Source organism: Leopardus geoffroyi, chromosome C3, assembly GCF_018350155.1.
Source record: "Leopardus geoffroyi isolate Oge1 chromosome C3, O.geoffroyi_Oge1_pat1.0, whole genome shotgun sequence".
NCBI classification, from domain to species: domain Eukaryota; kingdom Metazoa; phylum Chordata; class Mammalia; order Carnivora; family Felidae; genus Leopardus; species Leopardus geoffroyi.
In genome coordinates, this window is record NC_059338.1 from 116,706,878 (window position 1) to 116,719,886 (window position 13,009).

At 35.4% G+C, this 13,009-nt stretch overlaps 1 protein-coding gene across 5 annotated transcripts in view; it reads left to right on the top strand.

Moving 5' to 3' along the window:
- NBN (nibrin) overlaps positions 1–13,009 on the top strand; it is a 52,243-nt gene that overhangs the window by 15,886 nt on the left and 23,348 nt on the right. For 4 of the 5 annotated variants that reach the window (XM_045454309.1, XM_045454308.1, XM_045454310.1 and 1 more), the window contains exons 6-9: positions 1,796–1,913; positions 2,922–3,115; positions 9,788–9,885; positions 12,738–12,864. In XM_045454309.1, the coding sequence (XP_045310265.1) occupies positions 1,796–1,913; positions 2,922–3,115; positions 9,788–9,885; positions 12,738–12,864 (537 nt within the window). The remainder of the gene's footprint in view (positions 1–1,795; positions 1,914–2,921; positions 3,116–9,787; positions 9,886–12,737; positions 12,865–13,009) is intronic. The other variant, XM_045454311.1, reaches the window with a different exon arrangement.

Here is a 13,009-nt window from a genome sequence, read left to right on the forward strand (position 1 = left end):
AAAAGTCATTGCCATAACCAAGGCCATCTGTATTTTCTCCTATGTTATCTTCTAGGAGTTTTATTTTTATATTTAGGTCTATGATTCATTTTGAGTTAATTTTTGTGAAGACTGCAGGGCCTGAGTCTAGATTTGTTTTTTTGTTTTTTGGTTTTTTTGGGTTTTTTTTTTTTTTTTTTTGCATGTGAATGTCCAGTAGTATCATCATTGTTGAAAACACTGATCTCGGGACTCCTAAGTGGCTCGGTCAGTTAAGCATCCAACTTCAGCTCAGGTCATGATCTTGGGGGTTCATGAGTTCAAGCTCCGCATCGGGCTCTGTGCTGACAGCTCAGAGCCTGGAGCCTGCTTCAGATTCCGTGTCTCCCTCTCTCTCTCTCTGCCCCTCCCATGCTCATTCTCTCTCTCTCTCTCTCTTAAAAAAACAAAAAACAAAAAACAAAACAAAAAAAACCTTTAAAAAAAAAAAAAAAAGGAAAGACTGAACTCCTGTATTGTCTTTGTTCCTTTGTCAAAGATCGGTTGAGTATATTTATGTGAGTTTGTTTCTGGGCTCTCTAGTCTCTTTTGTCTATTTTGTCATTATACCAGACTGTCTTGATTACTGTAATTTTATAATCATGAATTTGGGTAGTATTCGTACTTTGTTCTTCCTTAATATTGTGTTGGGCCTTCTGGATCTTTTGCCTCTCCATGTAAATTTTAGAATCAGCTTGTGAGTATCCACAAAGTAACTTGCTGGAAATTTTATTGGGATTATGTTTAATCTATAGATCAAGTCGGGAAGAACTAATATCTTGACAATATTGAGTCTTCTTATTCATGAATATTAGTAATTAGTAATTTTTACTTGAAAGTGGATAAGCTGAAAGGCTGGTCCATTATGAATTGTTGTAGCAAAAATTTGATTATGTAGAAAGTTGGAACTGTGGAAGGCTTAAGAATTATCTGTTGATTTTGCTTCTGTATTTCCTTCTTTTCCCCCATTTTCATGGATGATTAAGGTGTTCTTACAGCATTATGTTAAAGAGCTAAAAGATTGTGTTTTTTAATCTCACTTTGGAAGTTTTATTTAAACTGACAAAAATAACTTTTAAAATTTCCTGAGCGTCTCCAATGGACCTGTAATAAAACACAATAGTAGTTCACAGAATTAGATGTGAACATTAACACACATTGTTTCCCAGGAAACCCGAGATGCCAATAGAATTTGATCTTTATGGACATTGTCTTTTTTTTTTTTTTTTTTTTAATTTTTTTTTTCAACGTTTATTTATTTTTGGGACAGAGAGAGACAGAGCATGAACGGGGGAGGGGCAGAGAGAGAGGGAGACACAGAATCGGAAACAGGCTCCAGGCTCTGAGCCATCAGCCCAGAGCCCGACACGGGGCTCAAACTCACGGACCGCAAGATCGTGACCTGTCTGAAGTCGGACGCTTAACCGACTGCGCCACCCAGGCGCCCCTGACATTGTCTTTTTCAACCTTTTGTAATTCACATAACTTGTTTGATTCATGTTTATTAAATTGTATTTTATGATTATCTACCCTTGGATTATATTATTTCAGAAAATAGAGAACAGTTCTGCTATTTTATGTGGCATGTGTCACAATTTTTCTAGATGCTTTTTGCCTTTTTGTCCCAGATAAAACTTAAAAAAAAAAAAAGTTTTTTCATGGTGTTACGGAAATTAAACCTTTCTAGTGTCTAGATAGCTACTCTGCTTACAAATGTAACAGTACACATACAGAATAGTATATAATTAGAATATTCTTTAAATTTTTTTTTTTACAGCTTTTACCCACCTATTGATGAACCAGTTATTGGAAATAAAAACATTGATCTGTCAGGACGACAGGAGAGAAAGCAAATCTTCAAAGGGAAAACATTTGTATTTCTAAATGCCAAACAGGTAATGGGCTAAATTTTCCTAAAGAAGATGTTATAAACTAGGATAAATTAATAACGTTAACAGTAGTAAATGCTTTTTTTTTGAGATTTTTTATAGAAGCACGAAGTGAAATAAACTGCCCAGACACCAGAACTTTCCCATTGCTGATGTATATGATTATGGTATTTCTTGACATATATTAATTGGATAATTAAGACTATGTTAATATATAAGTGGGGGAGTAGGGACAGAAAACTGATTTAAGTCCTTACTTGGTCAGTTAGTAAACAGCTGTTGAATGTCTTACATGTGCCAAAATGGGCATTCAAGGAGTTTAAGTTGTAGGCGCAAAAATGCAGGCAAACCCACAGAGCACTGTGAATTATGATAAAGAAGTGCAAACAGCATAACAGTTCCACAGCTGAAGAGATACCTGGTGAACTAGGGATTTTCTGAGTAGAAGCTCAGATTGTCTTCTCAAAAAATAGAATCAATTGTACTTTTATGTTATTTCCCTAATAGAGATGAATGGATAAAGAAGATGTGTGTACATACATGTACACATACCTACATATGTGTGTGTGTGTATGTATGTGTATGTGTATATACACATTACTAAGCTGTAAAACAAAGAATGAAATCTTGCCATTTGCAACAACACGGATGGGTCTAGAGTATAATGCCAAACAAAATAAGTCAGAGAAAGACAAATACAATATCATTTCATTCGTATGTGAAGTTTAAGAAACAAAACAAATGAGCAAATGAAAAAGACAAACCAAGGAACAGATTCTTAACTATAGAGCACAAACTGATGGTCACTAGAGGGGAGGAGGTGGGGGTGAAATAGGTGATAGAGGACTAAGGAGTACACTTGTCATGACGAGCACTGGGCGATGTGTGGATCACTATGTTGTACACCTGAAACTGATATAATGCTGTTCACTATACTAGAATTAAAATAAATTTAAAAAAAGAATGTACTCAACAAATTGGGGCTATTTCATTACTTTTTGTTTCCATTTTTAGCATAAAAAGTTAAGTTCAGCAGTTATTTTTGGAGGAGGAGATGCTAGGTTGATAACAGAAGAAAATGAAGAAGAAGATAGTTTCTTTTCAGCTCCTGGAATTTGTGTTGTTGATGTAGGAGTAACAAATTCACAAACTCTAATTCCTGACTCTCAGAAAACATGGATTCACTCAATTATGGATATGCTCCAAAGGTACAGAATGATTCTTTATTTAAAAAAAAAAGCAATTTTATCTATAACTGAAAATTTATTGTAACTTAGTATGCTAGAAATAGAATATCTTTATAACACAAATGTAAGGTTTTTTTCCTGAAATTGCTTAGAACTGAAATGTATTTGTTCTTTGGTCAGTGCATATAAAAATCTTAAGTCCTGTCATATAGGCTACCATGCAAAAGCAAGAAAAAATGCTATATATTCAATAATAGGATTTGTAGTGGGGAGAGAGGGTGCGAAAGAGATAAAGGGTTTTTTTTCTTAAACTTTTTATTGATATTAATGATCTTAGCATTGTTGAAGCTTAAAAGTATTGTAAAAATGTCAGGCTTGGCAATCTGCTGACCAAATTTCTATTCACCTACCAAAAAGTAGTTACGACGTAGGGTATTTAATATATCTAAAAAGTCCATAGCTATTCCCTACAATACTCATTTTTCCTGTCCCAATAGTCCTTCTAACCATGGAGATTGCTTTTATTTATATGTTTGCTGAAACAAAAGTTAATATTTCAGTCATCTGTCCCATAAATATTTTATTTAATGGAGATGTAGTAACTGCTACAAAAAGAAAATACTTGCATAAAAACGGTGATATCTTGCTACTACATCCAGAATTTACTATTGTTCTCATATGTTTTAGGCACTGGGAATATAGTGGTAAACAAGGTGGCTGTGGTCCCTGCCACCATTGGAGCTTACTGTCTAGAGGGAAAGACAGATTAAGACGAGTAACCAGATAATTACAAATGTGTATAAAGGAAGTGGAATAACAAGGCAAGGGGAAGAAGTTTATTTTAAATAGCATAAAGAAGAGAAGGCCTCTTTTAGACAATACTTTACCTATGACCAGTCTTTGAAAGCCAGGCAAAACAGCAGTAGTGAAAGCTATGCTTACAGAATACTGTATAGCAGATCCTGTCCTAAGAGTTTTAACGTATATAAAGACATTTAATCCTCACACAACTCTGTGTATTATTTACTGTTATGGTACCCATTGTATAGATAAGACAAAAGGGGTAGAACACAGGGAGTGAGCAAGAGCCGGGATGTGAACCCAGGCAGCCTGGATACAGAGTCCATGCTCTTCACCATTACATCTCACTGCTTCTCAGCATGTACCGTGACCCCGAGGTAAGAAAGTAGCTAGAGTACAAAGTTGATCAGAGGCTGGTGCCTTCATCATACGGTGACATTTGGCCCCATTACAATTTGGTTTTGGAGGGAAGGCAGTTTTATAATTTGAGAAAGACCGACACTTAAGGTAACATGTGTCCACTTAGTCCAAGCCACTGATAGTCATTGAACGTGCAGTTAGATCAGGCAGGTGGCCAGTAAAGCCAGCTATTAACTGAATTTCAGACAACAAGGCAACACTGGGATTGGCTACTGCCATAGTTATATTGATTAGTTGTAAAAAGTGGGTATTGGACATCAGTGGTTAAAATTAAATACCTTGTGAAGAAAATTTCAAAGTCTAAGGGAAATGATTTTTGTCCTTGCTAAGGTATATTCCCAGTGTCTTAGCTCAAATTTGGGAACTCTTCCTGTTACTAATTTAATTATCTTCTCTTTATCCTTTCCTCCTCTTTACCTTTTCCTCTCTTCACCTGTTGCACAGTTTTGCACAAAATTGGATGAGTCATTATCCTTGGTTCATGATACACTGTCATCATGGAATCATAACTGATACACCTTAATTTTGTTCACTAGTTAAGTAGTTATTTATTTTTTTATTTTTTAATGTTTATTTTTGAGAGAGAGTAGAAGACACAGAATCCAAAGTAGGCTCCAGGCTCTGAGTGGTCAGTACAGAGCCCGACACAGGGCTCAAACCCACAAACCGCGAGATTATGACCTGAGCTGAAGTCAAGAAACTTAACCGACTGAACCACCCAGGCACCCCAGTAGTATTTTAAATTACATAATAAATATTTGAGAATCTGCTCTGCAAAATACAAGCTAGGTACTTGAAAATAATCTACCTCTAAAATAGGATACTCCTAGCCCACTGTCCCCCCTACGTGGGATAACTATCTTCCTGAATCCTTTGCTTATCATTTTATATACAGTTTTATTGTTTTTTAATATATTCCTAAAATATGTGTATGTATGTTTTAGTTGATTTAACTTGATAAGCTGGTCCTCATACTGCATGTAATCTTTGGGGATTTTTTTCACTTGATACATTGCTAATAAGAATTCATCCATTTTGTTGCATGTTGCCATAATTTGTTTTGATGGTAAAATGTTTCATTGTGCGAATAGACCACAGTTCATTCATTTATTCCACATTGAAAAATACCTTATTTCTGGTTTTTATTATTGTAAACATTGCTATTAAGATCATTTTTTATATTTCCTGGTTGTCCTTAATGCAAGATTTTCTTTGGAGAATATTCTTAGGGTTAGGACTGCTGGGTCATGGGTTATGTGAACACTCAACCTCTGGAGGTGGTATCAAACTCTTTTCCGCTTTATACTTCCACCCACAGTATATAAAAGATCAAGTAGATGCACATTGTTTTCAACACTTGATATTTTTAGACTTACCATTTTTGTTAACTGAATGGATGTATATTCATGTCTTATGATTTTGATTTCTATTTTTCTCATCACCAGTGAGAAACATTTCTTTCTAATGTTTATTGGACATGTCTTTCCTGTTCTGAAATAGCTGTTCATGTGTTTGACCTCATTTTCTATTGGTGTAATTGTTTTATTTTTTTAAATATGGATTTTTCAGCTGTGTGTGTGTATAAATGTGTTTTAGTTTTATACAATTTTATCACATTTGTAGGTTCATATATTCACCACCTTAGTCAAGACACAGAACAGTTCCATCACCACAGGGATCCCTCCTGTTGTTTTTTATAGCCACACCCACTTCCCTCCCTCCCTTCCTCTCTCCGTCCTCACTTCCCACTCCATGTTCCCAAATCTGGGCAAACCACTAACTTATTCTCCACTACTAAAATTTTGTCTTTTAAAAGAATGTTGTATAAGTGAAATCATATAGCATATACTCCTTACGACTGGGTTTCTTAGTTAGCATAATTCCTTGGAGATTCACCTGAGTTATGCGTATCAGTCATTCATCCTTTTTTCTTGCTCATTAATGTTAAGTATAAATATATGTATATACTATGGTTTGTTGAGTCATTCTATTGAAGGACATCTGCATTTTTCCAGTTTTTGTCAAAAATGAAACCTCTATAACCGTACATGTACAAGCTTCTTTTGAATATAAGTTTTTATTTCTTTGGGATAAATGCCAAGAGTGCAATTCCTGGATCATGTGGTAATTGCATATTTGTATGCTCTTCTTTTTTATTTGTATAAGTTCTATATATTTCTCAATAGTATTCCTTTTTTCACTTGTATGTATTGCACAATCTTTTACCACTTTGTCATTAGCGTTTTACTGGTGATACATGAAATCCCTTAATTTTAATATACTAAAAATTAACATTAAATAACCTTTTCTTTCTTAGTGCTTTTTGTATTTTTTTTTTTTTTTTTTTATAAATTTTTTTTTTTCAACATTTATTTATTTTTGGGACAGAGAGAGACAGAGCATGAACGGGGGAGGGGCAGAGAGAGAGGGAGACACAGAATCGGAAACAGGCTCCAGGCTCTGAGCCATCAGCCCAGAGCCCGACGCGGGGCTCGAACTCACGGACCGCGAGATCGTGACCTGGCTGAAGTCGGACGCTTAACCGACTGCGCCACCCAGGCGCCCCAGTGCTTTTTGTATTTTAAGAAATCTTTCTAGGGGTGCCTGGGTGGCTCAGTCAGTTAAGCGTCTGACTTCACCTCAGGTCATGATGTCACAGTTTTTGAGTTCGAGCCCCGCATCAGGTTCTGTGCTGACAGCCTGGAGCCTGCTTCAGATTCTGTGTCTTCCTCTCTCTCTGTCCCTTCCCCACTTGTGCTCTGTCTCTGTCTCTCAAAAATAAATAAATGTAAAAAAAAAAAACAACTTAAATCTTTCTGTTCTTAGATTAAAAAGATATTCGCCTATGCTTTTTACTAATTTGTTGCTAGTGTTTTGATATTTTGTTTTTGAAATTTATTTTTAATCTATCTGGAATTGATTCTGTTTTATACCAAAGTTCCATACATGCATAGGGATGCTTTTGGCTTTATTCCATTGGTCAGTATGTCTGTTCTTGTACCAACACCACATTTACTACATTGTTTTAATTACTATAACATCCATTAAGTCCTCATAATCTACTATGGTAAATCTTTCTGCTCTTCTTTAGAATCATCCTGCCCATTCTTTGCTCTGTATTTTTCCATATACATTTTGAGTCATCTTCAAAAACCTTGCTGGGATTTTGATTAGGAATGCCATTGAATTTACAAATCAATTTGGGGAGAATTAACAATTTTTATAATTTCCCTATAGACATCATGAGTACCTTTTATTAGATTTATTCCTCGGTACTACGTATTTTTTGGTAGTTATTATATGTCTGGTAAGTAGAACATAAATATGTTATTTCTAATTACATTTTCTAATATAAATTCAGTAGTCATTTAGATATTACTCATATCCTGTTATCTTTGTTAGCCTCCCCTTTATTTCTAATGTATTTGTGGTCCTTTTTTTTTTTTTTTTGTAAAAATCCTCATCTATAAGTAAAGTTTTTGTCCTTTTTTTTAGAGCCTTATGCCTCTGATACTTCTCTCCTTTTCTATCTTTCTCTGTTCATACCTACTGGAACCTCTAGAGTAGTGTTGAATTAGTGTTAGTAGCCACATTTTCTCACTATTGACTTTAAAAGGATTGTGTTTCCCCATTTAGGATGACGTAGTATCTGTATAGCATTTTTTTTTAATTTTTTTTTTTAACGTTTATTTATTTTTGAGACAGAGAGAGACAGAGCATGAATGGGGGAGGGGCAGAGAGAGAGGGAGACACAGAATCGGAAACAGCCTCCAGGCTCTGAGCCATCAGCCCAGAGCCCAACGTGGGCCCGAACTCACGGACCGCGAGATCGTGACCTGAGCCGAAGTCGGATGCTCAACCGACTGAGCCACCCAGGCGCCCCCTGTATAGCATTTTTAATTATATGTTAAAAATGTTTTTATTTTATGGAGCTAAACTTTATAACTAATTTACATAATTTACAGTTTCAAAAAAGGGTAATAAAATATCAATTTTGAATTACCTGAATTATAAATAGATATGTGATCACTTGATTATAATACTTTATTTTTTAAATATTTTTAAAATTTTTTTGAATGTTTTTTTATTTTTGAGGGAGAGAGACTCAGAGTGTGAGCTGGGAAGGGTCAGAGAGAGCGGGAGACACAGAATCCGAAGCAGGCTCCAGGCTCTGAGCTGTCACCACAGAGCCTGATGCGGGGCTCGAACTCACAAACGGTGAGCCAAAGTTGGGCACTCAACTAACTGAGCCACCCAGGAGCCCCATAAAATTTTTTTGTTTTCAAAAAATGGTTTTATTATTTTGAGAAAGAGAGCGTGTGCACACAGAGGAGGGGCAGAGAGAGAATCCTAAGCAGGCTCCACACTGTCAGCACAGAGCCCAGCACAGAACTCAGTCTCACGAACCATGACATCATGACCTGAGCCGAAATCAAGAGTCAGATGCTTAACTGACTGAGCCACCCAGATGCCCCTATTCTGCTTTAAAAATATATTTTAATATGGTATTGTCATAATTGCACATACGGTTGAATTTTATTTACATAAACCTAGGACGTAAACAAAATGTTTAGCATTTAAAAAAGACTTTTTAAACTACAACCACTTAAAACATCTTTACAATAAGCATTTACAGGAGTTTTATAGTTCTTAAAGTCTGAGGTAGAGTTTCTATATGGTAGTTATTGTTTCATTCACAGAAAACAGAAGGTACGTACCGTTCACTGTATGATTCTTTAATAAGTTTGCTTAATACATGTAAATTTGGTAAAATGATTTTATTTACTAAACTTTAAATTATAAAACATGTATAGATCAGCTTATGATAATTCTTTGTAGTTTTCTCTCTCCTTCCCTGTCTACCGTCTTCTGTCTCTCAAGTTTTATCTTTGGATCCTAGTATTAGGTTTGCTTATAAAAATTTCTTTTAGGGGCTCCCGGGTGGCTCAGTCAGTTGAGTGACCAACTTCGGCTCAGGTCGTGATCTTGCAGTTTGTGAGTTCAAGCCCCGCATCGGGCTCTATGCTGACAGAGCCTGGAGCCTGCTTTGGATTCTTGTCTCCCTGTCCTCTTTGTGCTCTGTCTCTCTCTCTGTCTCTCTCAAAAATAAATAAATGTTAAAAATTAAAGAATAATTTATTGCCTCATCGGGGCATTACTGTTTTTTATTTGTTTTTGTTTTGTTTTTAATTCTAAAAATTACAGAATTTCAGAACTGGAAGTCTCTATATCCTTTATTCTAGGTCTTTATTTCCAGATGAAATAACCGAGTTACTAAAAGGTGGTGGGCTTGCCCAGTGTAGCATTGCCCCAATTTAGTAGGCCAGTACTCAGTGTATTTGAAATTCTCTCCATACTGTAAAATTGTGATACCTCTTTAAGGAAGGAATAAAAAGATTCAACTTGATACCACTTTAATAAGAGTTGTTAGTTTCAGTATACTATCATACTTAATCTGTTTTATTTTCACAGGCAGGGTCTTAGACCTATTCCTGAAGCAGAAATTGGATTGGCAGTCATTTTCATGACTACAGAGAATTACTGTGATCCTCACAGCCAGCCAAGTACAGGTAATTAAAGCATTATTTTCTTGATTCTATAACATCTTTATTCATAACTTGATGATAGACTGTATGCATATTACTCTGTACTTGTCCATTTCACCATCTTTTAACACTCCTCTATCCGTTTATTTATTTGATAAATATTTGTAGCTGCCGTGTACTGGGCACTGTTTCTAAGTGCTGAGGATACAGTGGTGAATGAAGTAAAACAAGATACCTGTTCTTGTGAACTTTATATTCTAAAGGTCAAGATTCAGTTAATAAACAAACACATTGGACCGGTTCATGTAAGGCCAAGCATAAAGAGAAAGCTAAAACAAGACCTGAAATTTTCTCTCTGTAACTTCTACTCACGAGGTCTGCTGCCATTCCTTCTCAACATCCAGTGCCCCATTTGAACCTTCTGTTGTCTGATTTTCCTGAGGGCTGTTGTAATTGCACCAATGATGGTCCTGTCTCCATAGTCCCCTCTACAGTTAACATTTCACTTTGCCAATAGAATCAGCTTACCTTTTCTTAAAACCTTTTACTAGCTCATTATTTATGAAGTAAAACCCTGAGCCCTTCATCAAGAGTTCTGAGCCCTCAGCAGTTTAGCTGATAAAGCCTTTCTCCCATCCTCATCTTTTTAAAAATACATCTCCCTACAGTATATATGTGTCATATTATTTATAGTTTCCACACTCCTTGATCTTGCTCATCATGGTCCCTGTTCTAGAATGTCAATACTGCTCTTCAAAATTTGATTCATTCCGCAAATGCTTACCTACTTCATGAAGTTTTTCTAAGTTGTTTTGTCTCCCATAACTCTCCAAATCAGAATTATTGTGTCTTCTGTACCCCGGTAACTTTTTTGCATTCCAGTTAGTGTTTCTTCTTACTTTGAAATGTAACCAGTTTCCATGCCTCTTTCAGGCACTAGATTAATTAACTGTTACTAATTTTGGATTCCCTGACAACACCACGCATAGTACTTGTTTGTACTAGGTATGAATGTTTCCTTAATTGAACTAAATTGTTGGTACACAGGATTATCTTTGCCAGTGTGGAGCAACAAAGTTTTATCATCCACTGTTGGAAATGTGTTATGGCCAAAAGGGCCTTAGAGATCATCTAATCTGTCTTTCTTTCAAAAGGTAAGAGAGCTCTCAAGGCTGAGAAAAGACAAGGTTCCGTAAATACTTCATGTTCAGCCCAATCCTAAAGTTTGGGTGTGTTGAACACTTAGACTAGTACCTTTTCTATTGTATCATTTCATATAGAAACAGGGTCATAAGGAGTAAAAATCAACATTACAATCAGTAGTATTACTTCTTGCAAATACACATAGGTGGGTCTGTATAGATTCCAAGTCCTAGACATCTGACTTATAAACAATTTTACACCATAACCCGTTGTGGGGGAATAGACAAAATCATGTATCTTTCCCTTTCTCCCCTCCTTACTTTCTTCCTTCCATATTTTTTCATTTATTAATTCAGATATTTATTGAATATTTGTAATATACCTATAATCTAATCACTTGGAATAAAGAGGTGAGCCAATCAGATTCCTTCCTATATAGTATTTTTAGCAAGGAGAACATTATAAATCTTTTGTTGACAAACATCACTTATTTGGGATCTTTACATTCTACTTACAGTTTCTTATAGTAATAATGTAAGTATTTGTAATTATTATTTTTTACAAACTTAAGTGCACGCTGACATGAATTCTAAGGATATGTGTGTTTAAGGAGATGCCAGTGAGCTTCTAAGGAGGTCATATAAGGAAAGTGACAAGTTATTTATATACCTGAATTTGGAATCAGCAATAAACATTTATTTAGCACATCCTATGTCATGAGGACCTAACAAGTGATAATTTAACTTAGTAGATGTCAACTTTTTAAAGTTTTCTGTTAATAATTTAATTCCATTAACTTATTTATTTATATGTACCGTGTCTGAAACGTTGCTCAGGTACCAAAGATTTAGATATGCACAACAGCCAGTTCCTACTCTCGAGATTTCAAGTCTAATAAGGGAAAGTAACAAGTAAACAAGCGTAATATAAAGTGATGATAACAGCTAATACAGTACTTCCATAGTATTTGCTGTTTCCACGCATTTTTTTAAGTGCTCTCCATGTATCAATTCATTGTGCCTCAAAACAAAATGATCCAGATTTAATGAATGAGGAAACTAAGGCATAGAGAGGTTGAATAATTTAATGCAGGTCGTGTAGCTGATGGTAAGTGTGCAAAAAGTTAACAGTGTGATGTAAAGGGTGGTATGGGAGCTGAAATGAAGGATACCTAATTCAGTGTGGGAGGTTCAGAAAAGTATGCTGGAAGAGTGGCACTTGAATTAAGTTGTTGTTCTAATTAATGAAAAGATGAAGTAATCATTATGGTTTTCTGGAGTGACCACAAAATTTGTGCCTAAAACTATTTATGTCTTTTTTTTCAGATAGTATTCCTTCAGAAAGTGAAACTCGCTTTAATTTTGATTTTTGTAGACCAAGTAGCGTCGATATTCTTTCTGTGGAGAAGAAATGCAATTTTTTGGCCTACTGACTTAAAGCATAATTTGAATTATAATTTGTTGGTTTTATTTTTATTTAAGATTATAATACTTCATGAAGGATTTGATGTAGCTTTAAAATGATTTGATGCAGATAAGCCCATTACAAATGCCAACAGGCTGCTTTTAGGCTATTTCGTTAAGTATTTGTTGGCTCCACTGACTGAAGATAACTGTGTTCTATGTTACCAACTTACTTCCCTCGGCATGGAACAGTCTAACCATTTTAAGTGACAAAATGTTCATCTTGTGTCTAGCAGTTATGATTCTTCCTTTTGCTTGTGTGATTTACAGCATTGAAGATGACTCCAGGGCCAAGCTTTTCCCAAGGCTTGTCTGTCAATGAAAAACTAATGCTAAGTGCCCCAGTGAACACTACGACATATGTAGCTGATACGGAATCAGAGCAAGCAGATACATGGTAAAGCTTCATTGTTAACATACACTTAATTCTATCAGTGAGTTAATAGTATATTTAAGAAGTAAAGTCAGTGCCATTATCAGATTAGTCTTTGGAGATAAAGTATGGGAGAATGGGATGTCATGTTTTAGGGCAAGATTGGTGA